At 43.4% G+C, this 23,694-nt stretch overlaps 1 protein-coding gene across 1 annotated transcript in view; it reads left to right on the forward strand.

The window, feature by feature from the left end:
- The window catches only part of FER1L6 (fer-1 like family member 6), a 155,112-nt gene that overhangs the window by 55,900 nt on the left and 75,518 nt on the right, over positions 1 to 23,694 (forward strand). Inside the window, exons 11-17 of the mRNA XM_058275995.1 lie at positions 1,000 to 1,352; positions 6,910 to 7,018; positions 10,134 to 10,311; positions 14,925 to 15,045; positions 17,317 to 17,417; positions 20,476 to 20,566; positions 23,471 to 23,590. Coding sequence (XP_058131978.1) covers positions 1,000 to 1,352; positions 6,910 to 7,018; positions 10,134 to 10,311; positions 14,925 to 15,045; positions 17,317 to 17,417; positions 20,476 to 20,566; positions 23,471 to 23,590 — 1,073 coding nt within the window. The remainder of the gene's footprint in view (positions 1 to 999; positions 1,353 to 6,909; positions 7,019 to 10,133; positions 10,312 to 14,924; positions 15,046 to 17,316; positions 17,418 to 20,475; positions 20,567 to 23,470; positions 23,591 to 23,694) is intronic.

Here is a 23,694-nt window from a genome sequence, read left to right on the forward strand (position 1 = left end):
ACAGAGCTAAGGTTTGAGCCCAGGCAGTGCCCCTTCAGGACCACCATGCAGTGCTGCCTGGAGACAGAGCCTAAGCGGACCATGTGTTACCACGGCGATATTCTCATAGATGCTATGTATTTTTAAGACACTATGTACTCACAAAGAAAAATACTTACATGGAGTATGTTAAAATCACCATGTCTTTTCAGTTCTAAATTTAAAACCTAGTTCTCTCAGTCTCCATCACCGCCATCCTAGTCCAAGCACTGCTGCCTGCATTTCTGACAATGACATGGTCCCCTAACCAGTTGCCCACAGTCACTCATAACTTTCACACAGCAGCCAGAGTGATCTTAGAACAAAGAGCTCGTGTCATATCTTTGCTTACATCTCTTTAAAATCTTCCCACCATTTTTAGGATAAAGTCCAAACTCCTCACCAAAGGCTCCAAGTCTTTGATGCAAGCCCTGCCCACCTATCCAAACCCTTCCCACACAGCTTGCTCGCTGGACTGCAGCCCTGCCTACGCCTTTGGTTCCGTCTGTCTCCATGCTCCTTTCCACCCTAAACACACTGTACCCTCTGACTGGAGCACGCTTGCTCTCTCTGCTGGCTAATGCCTCTCCTTCAGCCTAGCTGTTCTTACAGCACAAGTACAGCTCCTTCACAGCATTTATAGCGTAGATGTGTATTTGTTCTGCTCTCTGCCATACTATGCTGTGTCTAGCATGGTACCTGGCTCTTGTTAGGAGTCAATAAACGATGGGTGAATGGATAGACCAAAGGATGCACATTGTCATTTATAGTATTATCACAAGACATGCAGAGAAGAAAGACTAGAAGGAAATAGAGCAAAATCACAGTGGCGGTTGTCTTTGGGTGATGGCATACCTTGCACAATTTTTCTTTTTTGCCTTTTCTGCATAGTCTACATTGTGAAATGACTGTGCATAATTTTCATAAAGTAAAAGAAAAAATAACCTTGAAACCACGTAACAAAAGTCCGGGGTCTTCCAGGCTTTCTGCCTACCTTCGGACCTGCCTGGATCAACCTCTACGGCTCGCCCAGGAACCACAGTCTGATGGATGATTACCAGGAAATGAATGAAGGCTTTGGGGAAGGCGTGTCATTCAGGGGTAGAATCCTGGTGGAAATTGCTGTGGAAATCCTCTCAGGAGGGGCACAGGAGTCTAAATTTTCCAAAGCCCTGAAGGAGCTCAAGTTGTCTTCCAAGGACAAAGACTCCAGGTCTTCCAAAGGCTCGAGTAAGGACAAACCAGACAAAACCGAGCATGGAAAATCTCAGCAGGATTCCGGCAAAACTAACTCTACCGAGGTTGAGGTGGAACCTTTCGATGTCCCCCCAGAGGTAGGTGGCTCTCACCTGCAAGGTGATCGCGGAGCAGACCTGGCACCTGCCACGGCTCCCAGAGGCGCTTGCCTGCATGTGTATCATCCTCCTGCAGAATTGGCGTTGGTCCAGAGCCCTGTTTCCTGCAGTTGGTCCAATAAACTCCTTCATGGTACCCCTTGCCCCAATTCCCATGGAAACTAAAGTAAAGAGAAATAAAAAGTGCTCTGGGGGAGCTGGTGGGAGTGGGTGGTAGGGCATAGACTATGCTCTGGTTGCCAGAAAAATGAGAGGAGGTAACCAACTGGAACATGAGAAGTGGATAAATTATTCCCCTGCCCCAAGCCTGGGGGGAAGTCACAACACAAGGGAACTCTTTAAAAACATATTGTTTTTTGTTTGAAAAGTTGTGAGTTAACAAAACAATTATGCCTATACAGGATTTCCATACAGCATCCTGTTACCACCTAATGCTATGACACATTTGTTATAAATGATGGAAAAACACTGTCATAATGTTACTGCTATCTAGAGTCCATAGCTTATATTTGGTGTGTTTTCCCCACAAACCATCCTATTAGTAACACCATGTATTAGTATTGCATATTTGTTATAGTTCATGAAAGAACCTTCTTATATTTGTATTGTTAACCACAGTCTATCCTTCACCTCGGGGTTCACTGTGTTAATCAGTCCCCTGCCTTGTTCAATCCATCCAAAGCGTACCCTCAGTGGCTCTTAGTCATCACAGAGTTGTACTGTCATCATCATCATTTCAGTCCATTTCAGAACGTTTTCTTTATTCCAAAAGGAAAAATCCCATTCCCCTCCTTATACCTCCCCATTACTAACTCCTACATGATGTAGTATCTTCTTTGCCATTGCTGTAAAAATATTATTACAATATTACTGTTAACTATAGTCTATATGTTACATTAGTTTCATTTCCCCATGTATCTTCATGTTCTTAACACCTTGTAATAGAGGAACATTATTGTATTTGTACTAGTAACCGCAATCACCATCCACTGCTAAAATTACTATTGTACATTCCCTAGATTATCCTCTAGCTTTCTTTCAACTGACATTAACCTCCCTAGACTATCCCTTTCAGCCACAACCATGTTTAAAAATCAGCAGTGTTGATTATACTCACTATAGTGTGTTGCCTTCAACTCTAACCATCTCCCCACATTTACAATCCCCCTTATTAACCATTTTACATACATTCAGCATCAGCTCCTCCAAGGCAACTCTTACCCTTGCTTATTAATCACCATAAAGCACTTTAACATTTTTTTCTCAGTCCACTTCTGTATCATGGAAAAGAGATCTGGGGCTCCAAAATGAAGACTAACGTAAATAACCTCCCAAGAGTTTAGTTTAGCCGTAACAATTTGTAATTAAACAAATGAAAGAACCTCATGTGTCCTTAGTAGAGGTGGGTAGGTTCCACCTTTCAGCTGACTGATTCTACCTCTGGCATGTGTTTCTCTGGTCCACCAGACAATCACTTCTGGTCTGAAGGGAGACAATGTTCTCCTAGAACTGTCCGTTCCTAGGGGATGCTAGACAAATAAAAGGATTATGTGTGACCGGTCTCCTTAGCCCAGCAGAACTCTATTTTTACTGCTAGAACCTGATACACCCTAAGAACCAATGAGGGGAGAGGTTGGAGCACAGGGTAGAAATCTTCAGGGTTGGTTCTAGTCATGGTGCTCTCTCCAACCCCTCCCTGAGTTTCAGCCTGCCCATCAATGAAATGGGGAAAGAATGTCTCTCTGTTAAACCTTTTTCCGGGGCCTAAGTGAGGAGAGGCGTGTTAAAGTTTCAGCATCATCCTCAGCACATGCGAAGCAGGGACACAACACAGTTTTTCCTGTTACTGTTCATGTTGTTGCATGGTTTGCTTCTCCACCTGTTGTCGGTGGTTGGCTTTGGATTTGTGGACCTCCTTGGGACTCTATTCTGAACTCATGTGTTGGGAATACTCCCTGGGTATGTGTGCTGTTGTTAGAATTGATGTTGTCTTGAGGTGATTGGGTGTGTGTGTGTCACCTGCTTGTATTTCTTAAGAAATATGCCCACTTTTGAAACTTGACTTTGAACTTTGCCCAATGGTGGGAGGCTCAACAATCACTGTGCTGATATCTTCTGTATCTGTCCCTCTCAGTCTTCTCTGCTGGGGGTATTGACTGGCCATTCTTTTCAGAACAGGGTATGCCCAGTAGAAAAGGGCTAGGAGAAGACCTTCTTAGGTGAAGTCAATGTCTATCTCTAAGATGTTTGGCTGAGGCCATCTGAAGAGGTAAATTCTAGCAGAGAGCAAGGGACAGCGAACTTGTGTGGGGTACAGAGTGTGTTTGTCTCTTTGTGATCAATTCCTTTCTGGACTGCATCTATTGCAGTCATCTATTGCTGCATCACATCTATCTATTGCTGCATCACAAATTACCCCAACATTTAGAAGCTTAACACAACAAATACTTATTTCCTCGGTGATCGGGAACTTGGGAATAGTTCAGTGAGGTGGTTCTGGCTCAGTATCTCCCCAGAAGTTTTAGTCCGGACGTTGGGGGGACTTGTCTGGGACTGGAGGACCTTCTTCCAAGATGGCTCCCTCACGTGGCAGGCCTCAGTTCCTCACCACTTGGATGTCGCCGTGGGCTGTGTCCTCACAGCACAGCAGCTGATTCAGCCAGAAAGGGTGGCCCAACAGGGAGCAAGAAGGAAGCTGTGAAGTCTTTCCTGACCTAAGCCTCAGCTTTCAGGGCACTTATGCCATACGCTATTTGTTAGAAGTAAGTCACTAAGTCCAGCCCACACCCAAAGGGAGAGAATTAGGCTTAACCTTTTATGGAAATGATTGTCCAAGAATTTGTGGATGGATTTTTTTTTTTTTTTCAATGTATGGGGGTCAGGGATTGAACCCAGAACCTCATATGTGGGAAGCCGGTACTCAACCACTGAGACTCATAGGCTACCCTGCGTCAGATTTTTGGTTTGTTTGCTTGTTGTTTGTTTTTGTTCTTAGGAGGCACCAGGAACCAAACCTGGGACTTCCCATGTGGGAAGCAGGCACTCAACTGCTAGAGCCACATCCACTCCTCTGTGGGTGGATTTTGAAACCACTACACTTTTGATTTCAAACTTCCCCAGAGCCTGAGAAGCTTGGAGCATGCCCTCACCAAAATGGTGCTGTCCTTTCTTGCAGCATCTTCTTTCTCATTTACCTGGGAGCCTCATACTCCTCTCTCCCCAGCTGCAGCTGGCCTTCCTTGCACCCTTATCACCACCATCAAAGCCCAGCCACCCTGGGCCAAATATCTGCAGAGCACAGCTAATCTAAAAAACATGCTCATTTGAAAATTCCATGGACATTTATTGAGTAGCTTATGATGTAGAAGGAAACAGACACGCAAATAAATGTAGCAGGACATAGAAAGTGATAAGTGCATTAAATAAGTATACATGAAGAGTTTTTATTTCCTGGAGTAAGTGAAGCATAATAATTAAACCACTGTGACTCAAATAAGCCAGCTGGTTTTAAACTGTGGTCATATGGTGCAGTGGCTTCTGGTTGGACTCTGGAAACAATGCCTCAGTTTGGATCTTTTTGGGTAAGTGACTTAACTTCTTGTGCTTGTTTCCAAAAGTGACCCCAACATCATAGGCTTATGGTGAAAATGTAATGAATTAATGCCTGCGACGTGCTTAGAACAGAGTAAGTGCTCAATAAATATGAGTCATTACTAGTAACTGGACAAGTCTCTTAATCTCTAGTGTACTGCTGTGTCCTCATCTTTAAATGAATATAGTAAAACCAACCTCCTAAGATATGAGGAGGATTACTGAGATAAGGGAGGTAAAATTCTTAGTTGCCCATCTGTCACATAAAAAGAGCTTAATAAACATCATCCATCATCATTTTTCCAACTTGGAAATCAAGGTATGCTTCCAGAAGGAAGAGGCACTTGAGTTGGACCTTTAAGGATGGGTAGAATTAAGATATAAATTCTAACCTATTGAGGTGCAGGTTATCATGGCTACTCTTTATTGAGTTTCTTATAGGCTTTGTACTTATGCACCTCGTGGAGGATCTCATTTCTCCCTTGCAGGCTCAATTTTGATGTTTATTTCACATATAGGGAAAATGACACCCAGCGAGTGGCTATGACTTGCCCAAAGTCAACCAGTGAGGAAACAGTGGCCTTGGGATAGGAAGAATGTTGGTCTGGCTCTGGAGCCTGCTGTCCCTCTTTCAGGCTAGACAGCCCAATCCCTCCATGTCTCCAAACAGATTTCCACCTCCTCCCAGAGAGTAAACTCAGTTTCAGGAAGACCAGATAAGAGGCTAGTTTACAGCCAATGGACAGTGTGGAAGCGGTGTACACTGTGACTAAAATCCAGCCCGGGGCTGCCACCCCATCTGACATTTTGGGTCAATAAAAACATTTCCTGCTGTGTCTAGAGGGGTGTGGGGGTTTCCACATTTGGCTTTCTGTGGAACAGAGTTCTGGGCTTCCTGATGGGAGGAGGCGACAAATCTCTAGGGCTCACAGCTGCTTTATTTCCTTGAACAAACAGTATTGCTGTCAACCAAGAAATAACGAACTGAGCTGCAAGGCAGCAAGGAATTTATCTGAGTCTTACACTGCAATTTGGGGAGCACAGATTCAGGTGGCTACCCAATTTGTGTCTTGCTTGGGGCCTCTGGGCAAGGATTTTTAAAGAAGAAGATCATGTAAGTTGTTTGTGGGTGGTGGATATTTGGGGTGTTCCCAATGTCCTTCAGGCTAGCTGCTTGACTGAGTTCTTTATTTTGTGGTTTGTTTTTGGTGTCTGCAGGTCCTTAGGTTTTGAGGAACATTTGTCTTCAGGCTCTGCATACCTTGGGAGTTTATGATATCTGCCTGAGACAGGCACAAGAGTAACCTCCAGGATGACATCCTGACTCCATTTAAAATCTCTTAGCCATAGGGACTTTATTTTGTTTTATTTACTTTTAAGTTGCTTTTCCTGTGGAGTTCCATAAATCCAGCCGCAAAACAAGTGTTACTGGAACACTCTGGGTTTTGGATTCCTAAGTTCTTGGCTTCATTGCAAGAAAGAATTCAGAGATGTGCCATTTTAATAAGGCCAGTAACAAGAGTTTATTAAGAAACTAGAAAAAGGAAATGTACACACCTGAGACTAGTGTGGACGTGCTACAGGGTGTGAAGCGTGTCAGGCCCCGGGGTAGCCTTCTTAAGGCCTTTCCTCCTTCCCCTTCCCTCTATTAAGGGGGGCTCTCAGTTACTTGCTGTCCCGACTGATTGCCTTTCGACCTTCACCTGTCAGCGTTCAGGGAACCAATAGGGAGGCCTTGCTGTTTGAAGTTATCTGGGCTGCTTTTGAGCCCAGGAGTTTCAAATGGCACCTCGTGGCCAGGCTCTGGCGGGCTTTTCGGCTGTACAGGTTATGGCTTTGTTCACAAACAGCTCCCTCTCTTCAGTTTAACATCATTAATTCTACTACCTATTAGGAAAAAAGAAGAAAAAGCCAGTCCTATCTAATAAATTTTTTTTTTCTGTAGATTGTGCCAGAAAAATATGAAGAATTTTTACTCTTTGGAGCATTTTTTGAAGCTACCATGATTGACCGGAAGATCGGAGACAAACCCATTAGCTTTGAAGTTTCTATTGGTGAGTGCAGACAAGCCTGGCGGTGGGCACATAGGGTGGGCTTAGAACCTATTTACTGAGTAAGCGAATTAGCGTCTTACCTGACGGTGGCAGTGGTCTGTTGGGCGTGTGCTCCTCCAAAGAAGTGGACTATCTCTTGTCTCTTGCCAATATGTAAACAACAGAATTATTTTCAAAAAAAATTTTTAGAAACAAAATAATGACTAGGAGTGTAGGTTTGGATAAGACAGACTTGAATTACTAGTCTTGGCTCTGTGACCTTGGACTCACTTTACTTCTCTGGGTCTCAGTTTCTCATCTATTAAAAAAGAATAGCTCCTTATATAACTGTCACAAGGGTTTGAGTTCATGCATTCAAAATGCCAGGCCTATTATAAGCCCAGTAATCTTTCTGGGTTCTTGTGCAGGTAGGAAAACCAGTCCAAGAAAGAGTGTTCTATCAGAGAAGGTCTTGGTTCACATCTGAGCAGCCCTCGTCTAACAGAGTGGAGGGAAATGGGGATGGAGTCCAGGCCTTGTGAGCTGTATGGCTGGAGGCCTGACACTGAGCACCATGCTTGCATGTCCAGAGAGTGACTTGTGGGTGACATGCTTTGGGAACATGTGTCTTTATAGGGAAAGCAGAAGGACCCAGGAGGGTTACTTCTGAGAAAAGCAGTTTGATTAGAGGCCTTAGCCCTATCAGAGACCTGAAAGCTGACTTAAGGTATCCAAGAGCTGCAGGACAGAGAAGAGGCACATAGAGTGTGCACTCCAGGGCAGGGAACAAAGATGTGTGAACAGATATGACAAGTAGGATAATTTGGGGTCTGCCCATGGGAGACCTTGCCTCTGGGCAGGCTGCTCTCTTAGTGGACCTGGTGAGCTCCCTGAGTGGGAACGTCCCTACCTGTGACTCCTTCTTTCCAGAATCCCATTCTCTAAACTTGACCTCCAGTCCTCTCCTTTTACTATGTATCTTCACTTTTACTCATGGAGTCATCCAGCTCTTTCCTCTGTTTCATCTCCAGCTTCACATACTTCTCTTTTCATCTCAGAATACGTGGCTCACCCCTTCAACCACTCTCTGTCCAGTTGCTGTAATTCTTTTCCCTGTTGTGTTATTTAAAAAACCCACCCCTTATCAACCCAACTATCCTCTAGGGCTTCCATGCTCTGGATTTGTGATTGGTTCACCAAAAATCCAATATTTTCAATCATAATGGAAATCCAGAGCTGTTGAATATAATCATCTGAATTTATATAGCTGGTGAATATTGGAAAGAGGACTCAAACCAGTTCTTCTAAGTGTGAGTAACCTCCTCTTTCTAAGATGTCATTATGTCTCCTATCAGGCTCTAAGTTAAGGTAAAAGGAGTGGAGATGAGGAGAGAATAAACTAAAAAGATAATGGGAAGAAAAATTTTGTGGGTCATTGATTGTCATTGATTGACAAAATGTGTTGAGACTCTTTGTTTGTGCCATGACCTGCAGTGGGCACTGAGGAAGCAAATATTAATAAGGTGCCAATTTCCATCATCAAGAAGTTTAAAGACATCTAAATAAAATTATTTGAAAACAAGATAGGAGCAAAATAGTAGAAATATACTTATGATACTATGGAACCTGTATTAGGTCAGCTTCCTAAAAGCAGATCCTGAGGCTGGGATTTTTATGTAAGTGAGTTTTGGGTACTGTTCTCTAGGGAAAGAAAATCAACAAGAGATGTCTGTCAATAATAAGCAATTCTATAAGAGTCTCTCACATAGCCATGGGGATGCACAGCTCCAGGTTCCACAGGCAGGCTGCAACCAGAGGTTGCAGTGAAAGTCCAATGAAGGTCCTTGATGAGTTCAGGGAGACATTGGCTGTCCAGAGATGAGCCGGGAAATTCTCACTCAATGCTGGAATCACTTTCCCTTTTAAGGCATTCAACTGATTGGATAAAGCATCACTCATTGCTGATGGCAATCTCCCTGATTGACGTAATTGTAATCAGCTATCTATGATTTACCACTGCAGTAACTAAAGTTACTATGGACTAAAGTCCATAAATGCCCTTGTATTACAGTTAGCCCAGTGCTTGCTGGACCAACAACCAGGCACAATTACCTGGCTGAGTTGACACAATAGCCTAACCATCACAGGTACCATGATCTCAGGAGGAGGGGGGTGCAAGGAAGAGGACAGGGCAGGTCTTCCTAGGATGAGGGGACCAGCCTCAAACTGTGGGGAGCTTGCATGTGTGAATGTCACCATGGACTTGGTCCCACCTTGAGGCGAGGGGCTGGGTTTTTACATCTCCATATCAGGGAGAGGCTTCCGGCATGGACTCATAGCCTGATACTCTTCTGGCAGAGGCAGTACCCATCAGCAATGCCCCAGAGAGTCTGGCTGCTGTGAGCTGTTAGCAGCCATCTCAGCCCCTGGAGGTTGGATGCCCCTGTCTGGTAAAGGGATCCAGGTGGAGCACCGACAGCATCTACTTCAGGAATACTGGGAAATGGCACCCAAGCTGCCTACAGGAGAGAGGAAGGGGTCAGAGGGAAGTCAAGCAGAAAGAGGGGTGAGAAACATTTTCTAGTCAAGGGAACCGGAGGAGTAGAGACACAGGGGCAGAGAACCCTTTTGTAAAATGTCCTTTATTTTTTGTTGTGGTAACTTACATATAAAATTAAATTGACCCACTTTGACCATTTTGTAAATGCAAGAGTGGACTAGCTCAGTGTGGTTGGCTTTGGGGCTCCTTCCAAAAGAGGTAAGTGTTCATCCTCATCTTTTCAAGCATTTGGAATCAGATTGAAAAATGGAAAGATCAATGACACCAAAGTGCCTGCAGGGGAATCTATTCTTATAAAAAGATATTTATAGTCCAAAACCTGCCCTGCTTGCTTACACATTTTCCCTCCTCCTCCTCCTTCTCCTCTTCCTGCTTCTTCATGCTCATTTTTACAAAAGAGAAAATATGTTGACTGTAGAGATGGCTCATCATCACTGCCAGTCTTACTGCTTGGGCCTGGTGTTTGCTCTTCCCACCTTAATGCCCCGGGAGCTGTGGGCTTGGATCCCTTCTGCCCAGCAGCCTGATTCTGCTTGCTGACACCTTGTCCCTGCCCCTTGGCGGCTGCCTCCGCAGGCAATTTTGGGAACCTGATTGATGGAGGGTCCCATCATGGAAGTAAGAAGTCAGAGGAATTGGCAGAAGAAGACAAGGTCCCACTGCTGCAGGGAGAAGGCAGCACAGCCCATGACGTTGCCATCCCTGTGGTCTCCACCACTCACCCCGAGAAGCCGCTGGTGACAGAAGGGAACAGGTAGGGGACACGGCAGGGCAGAGCAGCCAGGGGTTCTAGTAGTTAGGTGTCTTGTTTTTTTTCTTTTAAGAATTTTCAGTTATTAATTTAATATAATCATCTGGAGGTATCAAAATATACACTGACACTGAACAGACAAACACAAAAAGTTACAACACACCAACAGAAACATAAAGCTTAGTAATTTGACCCATAATTCTTACTCTTTTGGTATGGCTGTTTTCAAGCCCTCCATCATTTCACATCTTTGATATTACTGCTTTTAAGATTTCTTCTGGAATCCATGTTGCCTGGAACATGCAAGTTTGTTCTTGGAAACACTTTTATTAGTAATGAACAACCAGTTAGGGATACTTGAGCAGCATAAATGCAGTTAAGCTCTTATTTAGCGATTTAGATAGACATTTGACACATATTTTTTGGATTACTACTCTTTAGGGTACACTGAGATTCAAAGTTTAGGAGTAAGGTATTGATTCAAAACTGAAAGTTCCTTCTAACACCTTGATAAAAATTCTGCACTAATTGTATCAATTTGGCCATACAGGCCTAACCAGACTCTGCTTGGAAACAAAACAGAGAACACCAGTGTTGCTAGGTTTTCCTACACTTCCAGCAGTTTAATTCTACCAGCCCCCACCAGCCTACAGCCCACCATCCCCTAGGCAGCAGTTCAGTGTAGGGGGGGTGTTATCAGGAATGTGGTCATCCCCAGGTCCTCTGGGGGAGGTGCTGGAGGTGGCGGTGGTGGTGATGATTTTATGACAGGCTCGGGATTCTGCCAGGGAGGAGCAAAACGGTACCCCAGGGGGCCTAGCCCCTCTGCCTCGTGGAAGCGGTATGGAGGGGATACAGGGCTGTACAAACCAAACTCCAATTCAGCAGGGCGAACATTGGCGTTTTGTCCCCCTGGCAGTTAGGTTTCGTCCAGTTTCTGGGGCTGTATGATTTGGCTCTTCCCTAAAATCAGAAACACCATTTTTTATCTCAGTGGTGGGAGCAGGGTGCAAATGCCCAACCTAATAAGTGCCCCTCACTGAAACCTCAGCAACATGTTGACATCTCTCCAAATGACACATCCAGGACATTCACTTAAGGACAAAGCACCGACAATTATTGGCCCCCCTTCTTCTATAACTCTGAGGTTATTAACTAGGTAGGAAGGTCAGAATTTAACATTTCAACCCCAATCCTATTAACAGTTATTATAGTCATCTGTGCTCTGGGCTATTATATAAACTCATTTTGGTGGGATTATTGAATACATTATTTCTTATTTTTGCCATTTGCAAACTGAAGAACTCAAATAATGATTGTCAGTCATCAAGGAAAGACCATTTCAGAAAACATCCGGGCACCAATGGGCACCGTCACTGACCTCCTTTAATCCATGTAAATTCTGAACCTGCAAAAAGAAGTAACACCATAGAATTCTGTTTTAAGAAAGTAGTGTAAAGGTTTATGAGTGATGTGTGCCAGGAAGGGAAAGGTACATCAAGTGGGTTCCCATGTCCTGAAACTCATGCTATGATTTCATGGATTCTCACAAGAGCACATCGCTCTCCCCATTTTCCTCATGAGGAGACGGGGGTCCAGAGATGTTCTGTGACCCCTGCCAGGTCCCATTGCTCATGTTCTTCACTCTCTCTTTTCTTCTCAATCTAGACATTTTCCTTGGAGACTGACCCTTCACCTTTCCAGTCTATTTCCATAGCCAGTCCTCTCTCCTGAGAGGCAGAACCAAATACCCCCACCTGGCTGTCCCACAAATTATTCACCACACGCTTTGTCTTCACAGCCAGCCTTGCTCCTCTGCGTATCTTTACCGTCTCAGAGACTGAGCCCATCACTCTCTGAGTCCTCCAAGCCACATCTACTCAGTAATGAAGTCTGATCAATTCTAGTTATTCAACAATTCTCATATCTACTGCCACTTTAATTGTGGCCATCGGCATCTTTGGCCCGAATTATTTTAACAGTCTTCTACCTGGCTTGGATCTCTTTCAAGGTAAAAATCTGAACCACTCATTCCCCCTGATTCACAGGCTTCAGTAGCTCCTGTGGTTTTCCAGATTAATTACAGGATTAATTCTGATGCACCAGGTGCTTTGTGATTCCATCCCAGTCTGCTTCTCTAACCATCATCTCCAGTCATCGTATGATGCTTCTGAGCCTTTGGAACATGCTCTTTCCGCTGCCTGGCAACAACTGTCCCCCTCCTCAGACCTGGTCACATCCCTTCCCTGAATCCCACGTCTGATTTGGACATCTGTACTCACCTCCATGCGAGCACCAGTCACACAGGCATATGATGTTTTTATCTGTCTCTCTCGCCTTTTGGACTCTGAGAGGCTGTGTCTTATTCCCCTTTGTGTCTGCTCAGTTCTGCACCTGGCCCATGGCAGGTGCTTGCAGATGTGTTTGACTGCGTTGAGGAATTACTATAACCAGGTTGGGCACAGGGTACCATGGGAGCAGAGGAGGGGGTGATGGCAATCGCTGCAGAGCAGGTATGCAACTGGGGAAAAGTCTTATCCCAAGGGATGAGGGGGGCTCAGGGAGTAGAGAGAGAGGGTTAGGGACAAAGTCGGATGGAATAAAGGAGTGTAGTCTTAGCAGTTTATCCTCTTTCTAGATCATGTCCTGCCCACCCTCAGGTATGACACTTGGGGCTCATTTGGTCCTAGGCGCCACCCTTGGTTGTCCACCCTTGTTCACATACACTGAAAGGAGCACCAAGCCTCGCGGTCCTTTAACTATATTCTCAAAACTGAGGCCATCCACGGGTGACTCCTGTAACTGGATCTGTAGCTCTGGGAGGCTCCTGAGACTACTCAGAGGTGCTCTGTATCCTTCCACCAGGACGGGTAGTGAAAACATTCCCCATCTCACTGAACTACTGGTGGGATTCAGGGGATCTAGTCTGGGAAGGATTTTGGAGATGAGAGGCTTCAAGGTACCCTCAGAAAGACCTCAGATTAGTGCTGGCTGACCAACTCACTTGGGGGGGCCAAAACAAGTCATGCTGGTGTTTTTTGGTACAGTTGGGCTTTCTGTGTATTCCTCAGTCATTATATTGAGTCTCTGTCCATATAATAACAGAATCAGGGAGACAGCAGATGAAGTGCAAGATTCTATGTCTATGACAGACCCTGCACCTATGTGCATGCACTCACATTTATTTGTCACCTTTTGCCTCTATTAAAATATTGTATTGTATGTGTTCTGGGCTTTCTAGTTTTCCAAAACTTGTGCATTTGCACACAGTTTACGTATTGGCCTAGAGTTCAAGAATGAGATTGAGCTGAAGAATCTTTCCTTGGAGGGTGGGAGGAGTTGTCATCACTTAATTCTCAGTATTCTAGGCCTACCCGTGCCCCAAGTCATAAAGGCTGGTTCTGGTGTCAGGGAAGCCGTTCAAGCTGACCATCTTCTCTTTCCACTGGCATGTGGCACCTCCCATCGGTTGGCCTCCATCTGCGGTGCCAGTTGCCTGAGCAGCCGTAGGATCTCGGTCCATGTAGACACAGTAAGACAAGGAGAGCTCTGAGTCTTAAAACCACAAAGGCCTTGAACATCATTAGCACAAAATAATCCAAACCAAAGAAAAATTTTAATAAAGTGCAATATGGGCTGAAAATGTATTTGATTGCAGCATTCTCAGTGCAGCCATTTTAAAAAGAGATAAGATAAAGAGAGCAGTTTGGTTTCTAACTTTTTTTTTTTTTTTCCTGCAATAACAATCTCAGTTTCTGCCAAGAACCTCTTTGGCTCCTCTTCTGAATGGACACCTGCTGGTTTATTTTCTGTAGAACAGATGATAGAGCACCTTTGCTAATTTTATAGTCTTCTTCAGAAGAAGTTTGTGTTGGAGAACTAAAAAGAACTATTCACTCTTTCAGGCTGAAGTTCTTTTCAGCTTTTTGGAGTGGAAATGGTTTGTTCTCCTTCTTTCTCTCTTCATCTCATAGGCATGTTATTTCAAACACTGTCTACCTTTATCAGGACCCTTGCCCCACTGTGCTCATTCCAAGAACTTTGCCTTGACCTTCTTCCCACAGTTCCCTGCACACTGTCTTGGTGTTTGTAGGAAAATTCAAAGTTAGTCAAGAAAATAGTTGTCATTAGGCAAGAAACTTCTTCAATGTTTTACCATATTCTCTCCCGTCTTACTTGCCTACATAACCATCCCCTCCCTTCTTGGGAACCAACGTCTAAAAATGATCTCCTCCTTATCTGGCTACAGTTTCACCATGTTAACTGCCCCTTTCTCATGCGTATTTAAGCATATTCCCCTGTCATCCTCAGAGTCTCCCTTTGGATCCCCATACTTCCTTTTTTCTACTGTGCTATTTCTCTTGATTCTTCTTAGTTAAGAAAGTCACCTACATCAATACCTGGAAACAATAATATTGGATGGATGGATGGATGGATTAATGGATGGATGGATGGATGTTGGAGGGAAGGAGGAAAGGAAGGATGGAAAGATGGCTAGATGGGTAGAATGGATGAATGACAAACTATGGGACACTGAAGATTTTTTCGTTTTGGTTGATGATGGCAGCATTTAGCTCATTTACCAACTAACATTCAGGCCTAATGTGTTTTCACAGGAATTACAACTACTTGCCAATTGAATCCAGGAAGCCCTGTGTTTACTTCATTAGTTCATGGGGAGACCAGATCTTCAGACTCCACTGGTCCAACATGCTGGAGAAAATGGCAGACCTCTTGGTAGGTGCCTTTAATGGGTGATGGATTTGAAGATCAGGAAGCTGGGGGTAAAATGGAGTTTTCATTTTTTTGTCCACCAAGTAGAGGGTCTTGACCTCAGTTTAAATTCAAATGAATTGAGACCATTGCACTTGGAGGACACCTGGATCCTACCAGGTGGACCCAGGGGAATGAGAGCACATTTTGCAAAATCCCTGGACTTAAAATTATCTCACTCCAGATCACTGTTTAGCTTCTTCCTGTGATAGGATTTAGAGACAGGGCAGTTTCCTCATCTCCAAAGGGCAAGGTGTTGACAACTTTCCCGAGGGCTGTCCAGGTGCACCTAAAATAAAATCTTAACTACCTAATATGGTTGATGATTCTGACATGACCGTGCCCCTGTCTGCCTCTAGCCCTGCATCTTACACATGCTTCCTTCCTTCCTTTGTTTCAACCACACTGGTCTTCTTTTACTGTTTGGAAGAAACCAAGTTCTTTTAAGCCTCCTAGCCACCGCTGTGCTGTGCCCCCTGCCTGGGCTGCTTTCCCTCTCCATTCTTCTCCTGCAACACTCAGTCAGCCTCCATGGCTCCGCTTCAGCACATTTCTTCAGAGAAACTTTCTGAAGTCCTCTTCTCCCTCCTACCTTCCCCAGGATGCCCTGTTCTTCCGTCCCCTTCTTCCCGCCTGGAGCTCCTACCTTAATTTACTATTTATTTGCTGTTGTTGTTCTATATCTAACACATTTTTTCCACCGATTTGTTGCCATATAATACTTGGCACCTGGTAGGGACTAAATAATTATTTGTGAAATTAAATATGTAAAAGTATTTTAAACTGCCAATATGCACTTGATGCTAGGGTGCCCCAAACCCCCTCCAGGGAACTCATGACCTCATTTCTTTGGCATCTTCCACCTTCCCTCTCCAAAGCCTTTCTCCTACTCACGTTCCTCTTTCCACTCCACCCATCTTACAGGCAACGACCTCTACTGTCTCTCACACCATGCCACATCCGATGACTTTTGTCCTCTCCCTCCCATTCCATTAAAACCCAAACTAAGGAAAAAAAGCCAGTGCCTTTCTCCGGTTTGTGTTATAATCCTTGTCTCTAATTGTATGACTCAAGGTGTTTTTGTCTCTGGCCATGGGGATTCCAGGATGATGATGGTATAATCTGGAAGGAGCCTGGGAGCCCTGGTCTGGTGACACTCCATTTGAAGGTCACGTGTGGGGCTAGTTTGTATAAGGCTAGTCTTGCTCCTTCTTCAGACAGTTAATTTCTAAGGGACTCCACGAAACAAATCATAGATTTTTCTAGAGGCCATAGCAGCTGTTAGCACTCATTTCTTATTCCTTTCTTGGTGCACCCCTCCATCCTCAGCATCTCAGTACTTCCTCATGGCTCACGTGACTGAATGTTTGCTCAGCACCAAGCACTGTCTGAAGAAGCTCAGACCCCCTACGCTGTTGCTATCGTTATCCCTTTTTACAGAAGAGGAGACTGGGCATAAAGGGGTTAAGTGGCTTATTAGTTGCAGAACCTGGATTTGAATCTGACAGTCTGATCCCAGAGCCCAAATCCTCTACAACTCTTTGATGCTGCCTGTTCTTATGGTGAAGAGGGGAGGTAGGGTACGTATGTCCCTAGGTACCAGACCTTGGCATATGGTAGAGAGAGTTGTTTTTGTAAATTCTAGCAAAGCCATGGAAGCATGTATGTTGTACCTTCAAGGCACTGAATGGAAACCTAGAATTTAGACCCAAAAGGAAAAGTGCAGTTTAATGTATAAGGTCATGCAGCCATTGCCATATACAGTCTTCCCACCCATCTCCACCCCCAGACAAACACCCATATAATCAGAGGAATTGATAGCTCTTTAATTTCAGGGATTATTCAGCATGTTTATATTCCTATTAACAAACTGAACATTGCTTTTGAAGTTTTTTGTAATTAGTTCTAATCTACTCTTGGTTAGATATTTCCTTTCTCCACAGAAAGACTCAATAATTAATAGAGTCCAGTTGGGAAATGGATCTTTGACAGAAACAAGTTAGGCCAGTGCAGGAGAAGACTTGTATCTGAGTCAATTCCAGTTAAGAAAAGAAGGATTCAAAGTTAGAATCCTTTGTGTGTTTAGGATGTAGTAGCAATTCCCAGTTCAGGCACAAGGAAATGAGGGAAATCTTCCTCCATTTCAAAAACAACAAATTAACCAAATACTATTTCTATTTCTATTACAATGTGTGACTCCACCCTCATCCCTCCACCTCTGTGGCTTGTTTTCAGGAAGAAAGTATAGAGGAAGTGAGAGAACTGATCAAGATTTCAGAGGAGGCACCGGAAGAGAAAATGAAGACAGCACTCAGTGACTTCATCAATCAAAGCAGGTATCAGGACATGCATACAGCTGGTATAGGGGGTCTGGGGCTTATATGAACTCAGCTATCAATTACCTTGTGAAAATAGTCGATTTTGCATGCTTTCACATGGACATTTATGGTGTATCTATCTTTGATTGGTAATGCTAGCTACTACTGCTTCATGACACTTAAACAACTAAAGCATAAATGAAAGGGAAAAAAAAAAATAGAGAGGAAAAGAAAGACTTGCTTAAGAGGCTCTTTATGAAATAGGAGAAAGTGTCAGTGCCCAGTGTAGTGCTTGACATTTGGTAGACACTCCACAAATATTTGACTGTTAGATGGATAAGTTATATCAAATATTATTTAATGTAAATTTTCATAGAGCACATTAATAAGTGCACAATAATAATTCTTGTTCCAGATGGTAAACGATAGAACAAAAAGATCAAAAATAGGGTGTATTAATTACCTATTACTGCATAATAGATTACCTCTAAACTTAGCGATTTTAAAGAAACAAAGTGGATAAATGTTTTCTGCTTTGTAAGTTATGGTTTTCCCAATTTCTCAAGTACCCAACCATTTTTTATATTTTTAAAAAAAAGAATAAAAGGAAACAAATATGTAGTTTTTTCTTTCTTCTTTGATTTTCATTATAAAAGTGATCTACACGGTGCTGCAGGGACAGCTACTGGACATTGTATGTCCTCCCATGGCCCACTGGGTGGACTGTGGGAGAGTGTGGGCTATGGTGTGGACCATTGATCATGAGGTGCAGCGGTGCTCAGAGATGTATTCACCAAGTGCAGTGAATGTCTCATGATGATGGAGGAGGTTGTTGTTATAGGGGGAGGAGTAGGGTGAGGTGGGTGGGGGGTATATGGGGACCTCGTGTTTTTTTAATGTAACATTAAAAAAATAAATAAAGACCAAAAAAATGATATACATACATCGCTGCTACTCTGCCATGGTGTATGTATATTTAATTTCCTTTAAGTACCTTTAAAAAGCCTTATAATCTCTTTATATTTTTAAAAATGAATAACGCAGTGACTTATCTATATTAGGGTGCTACTTGGGGTGATAATCATGGCCCTTTTTCCTTCAAGTTTACAATCAACTGAAAAAAGATTCATGAGGGTCAGACAGAGAACAGAATGTTGGTTTTGTATTTGGGAAACCTGGATTTGAGAAAGCAGCTTAAACCAGAGGTCAAGGTGAGCTGCCTGCCCTCCCCCGCCCATTTGTGGCTGAGCTGCTGGGCTTCTGAGGCTTTCCCCCAGCAGGGACAGGCCTCTTTCCACGTGGAGGTGAGGGAGCTGTCCACAGCCAGCAGGCAAGCGGGGTCTAAAGGTAGAAAATGAACAGAAACATGCAGTGGTCATTGACTCTGAGAGATGGAAAGTTCTACCGTGTCCCCTGAGCTGATCTATCCTGGGAGTGGAATGGAATTCCTTGGACCTCTAGGAAAGGCAGGATTGGGGCAACAAAACCCCCTATTCAAAATATGATAAATATTTTTATTTTTTAAATTAAGATCAAGTGTAACTCTCCTAGTGTACCGAAAGAAAATTTCTGCTGAGGCTTCCAATTGCCAGCAGGCAGAGTCCTGGTGTGGAACCTCTCACTGAGAGCTGTGGCATCTTGGACTTCCTTTTTCTGTGTGTGTTTAGGCAGTACCAGGGATTGAACCCTGGACCACATACATGGGAAATGCAGGTGCTCAACCATTGAGCTACACCCACTCCCTGGACTTCCTTTTTTTAAATTAAGTTCTTTTTTTCATTACAAAAGAAATACACGCTAATAGTAAAAATGAATGCAGAAATATATAAATCAACAGTGTTCTTATCTATTCTCTCCCCAATCTTACTCTCCAGAGCAAACAGTTTGATTTATTCTCTGAACCTTTTTCTGTGCATTTGGAAACACACGCATTTGTATACACACAGGCATAAAAAATATATTTCTTCAAAAATAATTTTACACAATCCATTTCATTCACCAAGTTACTTTTTCACTCAACGTTATATCACAGGCATTTTCTACAGGGGTGCGTAATAACTGTCCTCAATATTCAATTGTGTGTGAATGGATTAGGTTTCAGGTTTTTCCCACTCATTTTACCATTACAGGCAATGCTACTATAAGCATTACTGTGTAAACATATTACTGCAAAATTGTTCCGTTTTTTTTGTTTGTTTGTTTGTTTTGTTTTTTAAGAAGGCACCAAGGGTTGAACCTGGGACCTCAAATGAGGAAAGCAGGTGCTCAATCACTGAGCTACATCTGCTCCCCTGCTCAGTAATTTATGAAGGTTAGAATTCTAGTATAATTTGGGGATAAATTGTATACACATTTAAGTATTGAGAGGTGCTGTCAAATAGCCTATAAAACATTGTAACAGTTTCCATTCTTCTATAATAGACAATAGACTATATCCCCACATCTTCACCAATCTTGATCACATTTGCTTGACTGATAGGTGAAAATGATATTGACTTTCATTTTGCATTCAAGTTTTAACTAATAAGGACCATAATCTTTCCCCCTACAAGCTTTTTGGACATTTATATTTCTTCTTCAGGGAATTGCCTTCATGAGTTTTATCATTTTCCTATTGAGCACAGTTTTCACTTTGTCCCCAAGTATTACTACTAAGTTTTTTGTACAGGTTTTAAAATGCGGGAACATATCTTACTATTGAATCTAAAATATTTGATTTGCATACAACATCTTAGGAAACACTTTGTGTTAAATTTTTAAGACGAGGGGAAATGACATTTTTTCTTTGTTATGAATTTTAATAGCAAAATCACTATGGATATAAGTTGAAAGAAAATGAAAAACCGAGCATCCATTCTTCAGATTTAATCTGGGGTCTGAGCATCATTTTCTAATTCTCGTTTCATTTCTTAGAAAAGTTAGTGCATCATTGCTTAATCCTAGATTAAAAATCTTGGTTCTGTGGCTTCATTTGCTTTCCCAATGCAGTGCAGAAAGTATATTTGTAAACCTCTGGAATTATATATAAATGCATTATTACCTAAGTCAGCTTCAAAATTTTTATTTTTTCTTACAGGGCCTTTATCTCTGAAGCAGAAAAAATGCCCAAAATGTTGAACCAAACCACTTTAGATAAGAAACGACTTACACTCTGTTGGCAGGAGCTGGTATGTGAAAATCTATTTATATTTTGACCAGAGTTAAAACGTGCTTTAAAAATAAACATCGAGGATGAGGCATAGGTCACAGACCAGATGAGGATAAGTTTTGAAGGTTGTACATTTGTACAATGTGGAGGCGTTAGTGAGAAGGGTGCGTTGGAAAGGAATTAGCATTTATGGAATGCTTGCGAGGTCTTGCCTCCTATTCAGATGGCTCTCCCCCTTGCTTATTTTCTTTACATTTGTATTTTATCAGAGGCTGTAGACTCTTTCACTTGGCCATCTGCTCCCAAAACTGAAAGACCCAAAGAAAAACTCTATTTTCCTCCTTGCTATCCTCTCATTAAGAATTGTGTTAGAAATGGAACAGCCTTGCTCATTTGCATGTCTTGAGCTTTGTAGGTGCTCAGTTCTTAATGAATGAGGAAAGACAGAGAAACTATCTGACCAAGTCCAATCCTGGATTATCTTGCCTGGAAACTTCAGCTCCAGCAATGGCCCCGGGGGACTTTGGTGTGAGGACATAATTATGCAAGGAAAAATCATGCGGTGTTTGAGTTGTAAGGGACATTTTAAGGATGTGTGAGGGGCCCAGCTATGAATTGATTTTCTAAAGGTGGCAATTAATTAATGGTAGAATAGAAACTGAAATCCAAGTCTCCCAGATCCTTGTTTGTCTCTCTTTCTACTAGACGGGAATACTTCTCTTTTGTGCTCCAGGACATTTAGGGGCCAGATTTCCACCATATATAAGATTTTCTTCCTATCCTGGTTCTTCTTCAGCACCTCTAACAGGCTTAATCTGCCTCTGCAATGTCCATTCACTGCATGTTGTCCACGGAGTTCTATTATCTTCTCATTATCCGACAGTCCTTGGTGGGAACAAGTCCATGATTTCAACAACCATCAGTATCTTTGAATTGACCCAGCTCATCTCCTCACCTCTAGACCTGTATTTCCAAACTCCTTGTGGACATATCACCTGCTTGTCTCGTAGCACCTGAAACTCAACATATCCTCCTGAACACATCATCTTCCCATGTAAACTTGTACCCACCCTGCACTGATACCGTCGGCTACATTTATTGCTCCAACCAGAAGCTTAAGAATCAACTTTGAATCCTTCCTGTCTTTTAACTTAAACAGCCAGTTGGATCCCAAGTCTGCTCAATCTTGCCTCTTAAAAACTCTGGAAGTTTTGCTGTACTTCTTTACCCCCAGAATCACTGCTGAGACTTAGTTCCTTGGCATCTCTGGCCTTGACTATTATAGTAACCTTCTCTATCCATCTTCTACACAACAACCAGGATGGCCTTTCTACAACACAAACCTGATCATGTTACTTGTTGTTTAGTCATTGGAATCTTTCAGTCATTTCTAGGGTAAAGCCCAAAGCGCTTTAGCGTGATATACAAAGCTGTTCACCATCTGACTCTATCCTGGCATCCCTGCCTTACCTCCCCCTTCTCCTTTCCCATTTTGAAGCCTCAATGATGACATGCCTTCCCCTGTAATTGTACTGAACTGTCCTTTCTCATCTTACCTTCAGATGAATTCTATTAATTGTTTAAGTCTCAGTTCCAATGTCACATCCTCCAGGAAACCTAGCTTTGCCCCTCTCCAGTCCCATGATGCTCTGAACATTTCAATTATTTGCATATCTCTCTTTTACCCCAACACACTGTCAAAGCCTTGAGGGAAGAAGCATTGTGTCCTCTCCTCATCCCAGGCCTTGGCTCCTGGGATAGTGCCTGGTATGTAGCAGCTGTTCAGCTTTTCCAATAAATTTCACAGAATGCTTCCTATGTCCCAGGCACTGTGCTGGGTGCTAGAGACACAAAGTTAAAAACACTTGGTCCTCGTCCTTGAGGAATTTAGTGACTTATTGATTCATTCATTCATTCCACAAATATTTAACACCTCCTATGTGCCACGAACTCCACCAGACACGGAAAATACAAGGTAAGAATAAGACAGAGGAGGGCCTTGCCCTAGTGAAGTTTAAGTTTTAGAGGAGAAGACAGAAGACTAACAGGTAAATAACAAAGAAAAGGATTACATATTATGATTTTGAAGGAAATTTTTTAAAAAGCCATGGTACTTGGGAAATTGTGGGGAATATAAGGCAGTGGCGACATTTAAGGTGAGGCCTGAAGGATGAGAAGGAACCAGCCATGCAGAGTCTAGGATTACATTCGAGCAAGAAGAAACACTAAGCCTACAAGCCTCAAAATGGGCAAGCCTTGGCATGTTCCAGAACCTACTGCAGACAGTGTGCCTGGGACGCAATGGACGAGGAAGGAATGTTATGAGACGGAGAGTAGTCAGGGACCAACTCACACAGGGCCTTGGAAGCCACCATGAAGAGTCTGGTTTTTTCCTATGTGCGTAAATGTGGGCCGACGCAATCAAAAGAAATACTTTCGTATGTTCCAACCACTCATGCTGAGCTCCCTGGTGGTGTTTGTCAAATGATGTCCCTTTGGCCTGGAAGCCTCCAACATACCTCTAGAAAGAGGCGATGAGTGCAGTGATTAAGGGAAGGGCCCCTGGACTCAGCTGGGAGTCAGTTCCGCCTCCGCATTATTCCACCTGCTTCCTCATAATAATGAAACATGATTATCATCATTCTCGTTAAGTATCAGAAACCTGGGTTTGAGTCTCAGTTAACAAAGCGGTCCATCTCCCTTCCTCATAAGCCCACAAAGATGAGATGCCTGCTTCTTGCCTGCACACTCCCGGGACATTTCTATTCCATGGGCAGCGCGCGTGGCAGCCCCTCCCCAGCCACCATGAGCGGCTCCTTGTGGCGCTTTCAAGCGCCCCTCGAGGCTTCCAGCCACAGCAGTGACCCTCGTCCACACAGGTAGAAAGGTAGAAAGGTCTACACTGGCTCTTTTCTCGTCTTAGGAGGCAATGGCCAAGGAGGCCACGGGACTCATTCAGCAGCAGCAGCAGAAGTTCTCTCTCGAAGAAATGATCCACAAAGCCCAAAACTTCGTGGACAAAATCCGCTTTCTGGTTGATGAGGTAATCCCCTCGAAAGGTCAGCTGACTGTCTTCTGTGAGGTCTGAATGTTCAGGAAGGATGAAAGAGGGAGCACTGCATGGTTTTTGCCCCAAATCCTGCTGAG

The sequence above is a fragment of the Dasypus novemcinctus genome, chromosome 14 (assembly GCF_030445035.2).
Source record: "Dasypus novemcinctus isolate mDasNov1 chromosome 14, mDasNov1.1.hap2, whole genome shotgun sequence".
NCBI classification, from domain to species: Eukaryota; Metazoa; Chordata; class Mammalia; order Cingulata; family Dasypodidae; genus Dasypus; species Dasypus novemcinctus.